This window comes from Oryzias melastigma, linkage group LG17 (assembly GCF_002922805.2).
Source record: "Oryzias melastigma strain HK-1 linkage group LG17, ASM292280v2, whole genome shotgun sequence".
In the NCBI taxonomy this organism is placed as follows: Eukaryota; Metazoa; Chordata; class Actinopteri; order Beloniformes; family Adrianichthyidae; genus Oryzias; species Oryzias melastigma.
Genome location: NC_050528.1, coordinates 23,776,405 through 23,783,888, shown reverse-complemented (window position 1 = coordinate 23,783,888; position 7,484 = coordinate 23,776,405). Strand labels below are relative to the sequence as shown.

Below are 7,484 nucleotides of genomic sequence, written 5' to 3'. Positions count from 1 at the left end.
GTGGTTACTACATTCCTTAAGACATCCCCCCATGTGGATCAGTTGTCGATGTGTTTGAACCCTGCTCCAAGTGCAGCGTCCGATCCCAATTGGTTTATCAGAGTGCAGTGTGTATCAAGTAGAGGAGACCGGGTTTGGTTGTCACAATGACGTAATGATTACAACACACTGAAAACAGCAAGTACAGCAGAAAATGGGTTTTATTTTGAAAAATGTACCAGATTCACTTTAAATTCGCTCGCATGATTTCTAGTTTAAATCGTTAAAAGTCCCAACTTCACAAAAAGTGATCCATATTTTCTCCCAGGGTAACAACCAGCCTTTTCGAAAATTTTGACGGAGTGCTTTGTACGACACAAAATCGCTCCAGAATTATTCCATATATAAGGCTCTGCGAATCACATTGTCATTTCGTGAACAAAATGACCACTTTTAAAAATGCCTTTTAGTGCTGATAAAGGCATATTATGGGGACAAAGTATGCAACCCACAAAAGCAACACATATATTTGAGTATATTTAGCATCTACTGTCAAAAATGTAGAACCTTTACTAATAAATTCCAAAGACTAAAAGCTGAAAACTTGAACTACAGATTACTGTAATATCTATGCCCCCATCTGCCATGAAGGTTTGACAAACTCCATTTCAGATCCTGTTGCTTGGGGAAACACACTGTTGTTAAAAAATAAATCTTTTGTTCTTGTTCCTCTGGGTGTCAGCTTCCCTCTCTGCGTTTCCTTCTACTGTGTCATTATGACTCGCAGCTCTGGGAAATGCAAACACACAAGACCTTTCTGAGCATTTCCTCGTCTGTCTCTGTGGTTTGTCACCTGTTGATGGTCTGAGGGGAAATGATGGAGAATGAAGACTGAGGGATTCCGGGGGAAAAATTTATTAGCCAGCCTTATATCAATCATCCACCTACAAGATCACAGTGTGAAAAACGCAGAAACCCCATGAAAAAAAAAAAAAAATACAAGCCTATTGCATGAATGACTCAAGGCACGTTTTTTTTCAGCACCACAGTACATGAAACTGGAGGGATTTTTTCTTTTTTCTCTCGTTGAAAGCGCAGTGAGCAGCTACACGCTTACAGGAAGTACAGCAGGTATGGGAAACCAAATGTGTTTCTAAAAAAAAAATGAGTCTGTTCATCACACGATGGGTTAAACAGCTTTCAGGGTGCTATTTGTGGCCTACTGCTTTGCACACCAGACGCACAGACAGAGCAGCATGGAGACGCTTCTTTTTCTATTTCCTCAATTTACCTACATGGCCCCAAAGGAGGAAGCATATTTCAAAATGTTGGGTGCAAAAGACGTGCAGGCAGCAAAGATGAAGGACGACAGCAGCAGGTCGGTGTGATTTTCAATCGCTTTTAAGCACTCATTTTTTATTTGATTCTATTGTGTTTTTTTTACTTTTGTGAGTTTTGTTGGGTAGAAGAAGCTGCGATCCTAGAAACTAAAGTTAGGTAGCAAACAAAAGAGGACAACGTATGTAAGATTTAGAAGCTATTTTTAACAGCTTTGTGTGTGTTTTTTTTTAAAGAGTGAAAACTTTTAAAAATCTCTTTACCGCAGAAATAATACGAGATTTATCTCGTCATGACAGCTGCTTAAAAGATGTATTCTTTCCAAAGTGTAGACAATTAAAACTGCTGTTTTAGTCAACATGGCCAAGAGCAGAACAGACATTTTGTGGAAGTTGATGTATTTTCTTTTTTTTTTTGCTTACAGACAAAACGAGAAGGAGAGAAAGAGCCGCTTCAGCCTTTTTCTCACCAAGTCAGGCTCCCATGAAAACATCAGTCCCCAGAAAAAGACAAATACAACACTGAGCAAGTGAGACATGACCCATTAACTTCACATCCAGCCACTAGCACTTCAGACAAGTGGAATTCATTTCTAAGCCGCGTTTCCAGAACCCTTCACGGCTCATTAGTCACACACAGAAACATGGCATCTCTCTGAAAACAGCAAACATTCCTAGTCCCATTACAAGTCGAGATCTGACCACATCTTTTTATGCTTATTTTGTATTTGAATCTTTGCAGCATTTTACCAGAGACGGCCTTGCAATGGAGCGACTCATTTGAAGATCTGCTAAAGCATCCAGGTTAGATCATTTGATCTTTTTCAGTTGGTGTCCAGAACCATTTTCTTTTAATTGTTTCACGTGGTTAAATATCGGCATAATCTAATCAGTAGTGGAGACATTGCTGAGGGCTTTTCTGCTCCTTTTATTGTTAGTCAGAGAACAAAATAATGCAGAAACTGCAACTTCCTTTTAATCACACCAGTTGCATTTGTCATCACGCTATGCTGAAGTTTTGTGATTCTGTTTTTTTTTTGTCTAACCCCTATTTCCCCATTTACAAAGAAAGATTTGTTTTAATTGTTCTAAATGACTTTTATTTGTTTTCTGTGCCAGGTGGGGTGGAAGCCTTCTCTCAGTTTCTCCGAACAGAGTTCAGTGAAGAAAACATTGAGTTCTGGTTGCTCTGCGAGGAATACAAATCCATCGACTCTAAATCAAAGCTGCTGTCCAAAGCCAAATATATTTATACGGTTTTTATCGAATCTGAGGCCCCCAAAGAGGTATGTCGTGACATTTTTATTCCTCATAAATCGTATAAATTTTAGGTTTTTGATGCAGAGCTGCAAACGGTCAAGTAACATTTAGCAGTTCCTGCGCTTTCCTGTCGCCGAGTGCAGTTAGAGTTGAAATATTAATGTCGCCGCTATAAAAATAACAGCGCGTGAGTGCCAAGGCTTCTCCAAAGTTGTGAGCTTGCAGCAGGCTGACCTTTGTGAACAATTGTTGGGGGCAGCGCCTCGGTGAGGTTGTGCATCTCAGTGCATGCGCCACTTCAAAGGAGGCAGAGTGTTTCTGTGCGACACAGTTGCGGTTTCAAAGGTTTCCACTCGCTGAGCGAGGATGATGCGACCACCGTCTGATCAGAGCTTGCAGCTCCGGACTGTTGAAGAGCTGCGTGTCTGTGTGTGGTTTCGGAACATCCTTTGCAAAGCAGGGGTGCATCTCCCACTCACTTTCATAGGATGATTGCATATGTACATGTCAGAATGGGGGTGTTTATCTATGCGGGGCAAAGAAAGTCGAGTCTTGAGGGGGCTGAATTCAGAAATGAGTCTTACTCCTCCAGACCAGAAATAGTCCAACTCTAAGTTTACTATTTATAGAGAAATGGAAAATTACCAAAAAATTCTAAAAGAAAAAAAAAAAGATAGAGAATCCCACCTTGAAGTTCAGAAAATCTAAAGAGTTACGGAAACTCTTAAGAAATGTCTGACTGTATCTGTAAAAGTAAAAATTTTTTTTAGCACAGTCTCAGGTTGGTACCATGAAATAGTCCTCACAAACAATTTTTTTGTCAGACATGTAAAACTAAAAATATATCACATTGTTTTGGTTTGGTTTACTTTCTCACACAGACGTCAAACGGTTCCAACAGCTGTTAGATTGGAGTGCAGGCAGAGAGTGGGATGTTTCCTAAAAAAATTAGATCAGGATGGGACAAAAATGCAAAGAAAAACAAAGAATGTATCGTCTTGTCATTTTTAACACTCGTGCCAACCTATAACCACCAGGAGCAATGTGGGGTTCATTGTCTTGCCCAAGAGCACTTCAACACATAGAGGGGGCCTATGTGTCGACCCTCCGATCAGAGGCTGACCACTCTACCACTGCATCCCCCCATAACTTTTATATAACTTCACTGCATTTTAATGATGATGTTTTTCATGACTGGTACTTCTTCAGGTTTAAATTTGGAGCTCCTTCTTTCCATTCTCACAACGCTTTGGTTCGCTTTCGTTATTCAAAAAGTCTGTCGATTCACACTTACGAAGAACCGCATCATCTTTGAGTAAACCGAAACTGTCACCGTCTACAGACCACCTGTTTGGTCCAGATCAGAGTTCAGCTGAACTTTTGCACTTAAAAAACACAGCGAACCATCTGGAAATGCGATCTCTGGTTTGGCTCATACCACGGCGATAGGAGTGTGCCAAAAACTGTTTTAATAAAGTTTTACTGAAGGCAAAACAAATGTCTTGATGTACTTGACAGTTTCTAATCTGAATTAAAACTGAATATACTGTTTTTTATCTACAATTCTGAGCAGAGGCTGTGATGTTAGCATGTCATCATTGTTGACTCTTCTGCCATATTTCCCCATTATGTAGAGCACTTAGGAGCCTTAATGTGTGGCACAATATGAATTAGTTCCTGTTGACGTCAAGTGGTTTTGAGAGGTAAACGGCGCTCTTTCAAAATGTTTGGTTTGGTGGTATTGAGAAAATGCTAACCCGGCTGTTATCATGTAGCAGCATCTGCCAGTTTTTTTTTTTTTCTTTTAAATGTGTTACTACCAAGGTTGGGAGGTTGCATTGTTGTAGTAAAATTTAATTTAATGGTATCCATTTTTTTTTTATTTTTTTTGTCAAGTATTGCAAGCAAGGATTGGAGTTAGAGGACTTTTGAATATGCTAACGAGGCTAACGTGTAGCATTCTACAAACAAGTTCTAGAAAACAGTTAATATTTGAAAATATTGTCATTCTTTGAACATTATGTAAGAAAAATTGGGTAAAAAAAGTAGCTTAAAGTAAATTGTACTCATTTATTAATGTTTCACAAATGTTTACTGTGTTTGTCCCACCTCGTGCCTGTGCTGCACTGCTGTCCCAGTGAAGTCAAGTTTTTGTATACAGTTTAGATGAGCTGTTGCAAGTATTAGGTCCAGCTCTAAATAGTCTAATTCATAAAAGCTGACTCTCTAAAATAAAAAACATTTTTTGAAATTTCATAAGTAAACTTTTTGTTCTCAAAAACCAAATTTTTTTCTTCATTCCTTTTGTCTCAACCAGGTCAACATTGACTATAACACCAAGATGGCCATCAAGGCCAACATGTCACACCCCACAAGGAACACTTTTGAAGCCGCTCAGATGAAGATCTACAGCCTGATGAAAAAGGACTGCTACCCCAGGTTCCTGCACTCTGACATTTACCTGCGCATCACTCGGAGGAAGGGTCCCGGATCCACCATGTTCCGCAGAAGGTCACGCTCCTGCGTGTTCAACGAGAGGGGGGAACCCACTCAACCCTCAGCCTGGTAGAGGGAATACCACAGAGACATTGCATGGAATGGATTCCCAATCATCCCGCAGATAATCTTTGATCTGCAGCACAAATGTGTAAAAAAAAAAAAAAAAAAAAGTTTAAATCCAACGGCTTCCTTCTGCAGAGTGCAATATATATTTTTTATTGAGCTAGAGAACTTCTCGGTAAGGATTTCATTTAAAGGTACATTTTTGGGAAATTTACTTTTTTGCCAAAAATAAAAATATAGGACAAACGTTCTCATGAGAATGCTGGAAGTTTGGACTTGAACATGACAAACAATAGTAACAGGGGACACCGGAAAGTCCTGCATGATTATCATATACATGTACAGCGGATTAGCAAATGAAACACTCAAATCAGCAAAGCTGTTTGGTGTATTGCGCACAAGACAGAACTGGTATAAAGAGAAAAATCAGTGGAGATTATTACAAAGTTATTTAGTAGACTCTATCATCTTTACAGGCAATAAAGTGAAATCTGGTTTTGTGCTAAAGTTCTTATTTTCTTGGCTTTTTTTGCTTTTTGATCTCTTGGTGCAAAAATAGAAAAATGTTTTTTTTTTTTTGTTAATTTAAACAATTTTTATTTTATTCCATAATAGATCAAACGTACCACAAATTAAAAAATAGTATTCCTAAACAATCCTTTCTCATTAACAATAGTAAAAAAAAGATAACAGCTTTTGCATTTGCAGACGATCTGGTCATCTTCTGGTTGCTCTGCTTGTGCACTCAGATCTTGCAGGGCTCAGATGACAGTTGCAAAGATGCAGACTGAATCTCAGCTCTAGTGCCTCCTCGCCGCTGACAGTATCTCGTCAGACAAGCAGGCAAGCTTTCCTGATGTAAGCCGCAGCACACTCCAGCTCCTTTTGTCCTCCAGTCCACCAGTCGCACCTCATGCAACATTAATACTGTTGATATGGCGCACATGCTAGTGTGACAGCATCTCATTAAAATGTAAAGATTTTATCCCATGCACTGTTCCCCCCCTGCAGACAGAGCAGTGGCCACAGCAACTGTTTATAAGACACGGAATGACAGATCTCTCACTGCAAAAGCTCAAAATCTCACCAAGTATATTTGTCTAATCCTAATCTTTGTTAATTTGATACTTTAGGTAGAAAGATGTTGAAAAATCACAAATCCAGAAGAGGAAAATTTACTTTTAAAAAAAGTAATTCCATCTCACCAATCAACTTTGAGATCAGTATTACCAAAGATGAAAATACGTTTAACAAATAATTTGACAAAAATACTTGAGGATTTAGATATTTTACAGTAAATTCTTTGTCAATTATAACAACATTGCACTTAATAACAACAAATGCTGTTTTTCGGTTTGTAATAACAAATAATTTATGTGTATTTTTAATCATAAATGTTGGCACGACTGTTGTAAAATGTACATTTTATATGCCGAGCAAGTGAAATAAACACTTTTGTGTAACAGCGGTTGTAAAACAACTTTTAATGGCGTTCATTAGTTTCAATGATTGTGTCCAAATATGATAAATGAGGCAATAGTGTACGCATTTCACACTAATGAAGAATTCTGCGATTGCATGACGCTTCCCTTACACCAAAAATCCCTGAAAAATGAATAGGTCTTATCAAGTCCCCGCACTCTGATGGAAAATTATTCATTTCGTAGTATGTTTGCAGAGACTACACAGCCTGCAAATAAGTATTCATAACTGTCACTCTTGGATCCCTGAATATGTATGCAGGACTTGTGAGTAAACACAATGCAGAGTTGGCTCATTAGCACAAGTGTCAGGCGTTTTTAGTAGCCTTCAGAAGGATAAAGTCCTTTTTAGCCCGAGTTAGTGTCCGCATCTCAAAACCTGCACCGAATGTCTTACAATTTCCATTAATTATTCATCCTCTGAGCTTCCTGCTCTCCTCTCACACAAATATTCTGAGAAGCTTTGCTGCTGGGGGGTTGGATGGAATTTATTGTAATGGTTATTTTTTAACAAGAGCATAAGCTCAGTTGGCACAGAGAATACATCACAGCATAAGATTAGTCGCCTGCTAAGATTTTGCAGACACTTTTTAATTTTTTTTTCCATTTTTAGTTTTAAATTAGCAACTTGGTCTGACCCAAAAGTCTCTAAAATCACCCTCTTCTTGTATTTTTTGGAGCAAAAAAATGAATCTGTTTGAGCCCGGCAGAACAAGATGATATACTGTGCATTTCAAGGTGTCTTTATGGGTGATTTGATGCTGCTTTTTCCCTTATAGAAATGAAGGAGGGTTCCCGTTCAACAAATTTGACAAAAAGGCTCCTTGATCTGAGCTGTAAGCATTTAGGAGTTTTGTACCCCCCA

General features: G+C 38.7%; 1 protein-coding gene across 1 annotated transcript; it reads left to right on the top strand.

Moving 5' to 3' along the window:
• Positions 1–547: 547 nt before the first annotated feature.
• On the top strand, positions 548–6,606 carry rgs18 (regulator of G protein signaling 18). The gene is made up of 5 exons (XM_024273260.2): positions 548–1,357; positions 1,742–1,846; positions 2,059–2,120; positions 2,436–2,602; positions 4,894–6,606. Exons 1-5 carry the CDS (start codon positions 1,236–1,238, stop codon positions 5,143–5,145), a joined length of 708 nt encoding a protein of 235 aa, XP_024129028.1. The 5' UTR covers positions 548–1,235; the 3' UTR covers positions 5,146–6,606.
• The last annotated feature ends 878 nt before the right edge of the window (positions 6,607–7,484 follow it).

Coding starts and splice junctions, on each gene's coding strand:
- rgs18 (XM_024273260.2), top strand. CDS start 1,236: ATGGAGACGCTTCTTTTTCTATTTCCTCAATTTACCTACATGGCCCCA. Junction 1,358..1,741: donor ATGAAGGACGACAGCAGCAG/GTCGGTGTGATT, acceptor TTTTGCTTACAG/ACAAAACGAGAAGGAGAGAA. Junction 2,603..4,893: donor AATCTGAGGCCCCCAAAGAG/GTATGTCGTGAC, acceptor TGTCTCAACCAG/GTCAACATTGACTATAACAC.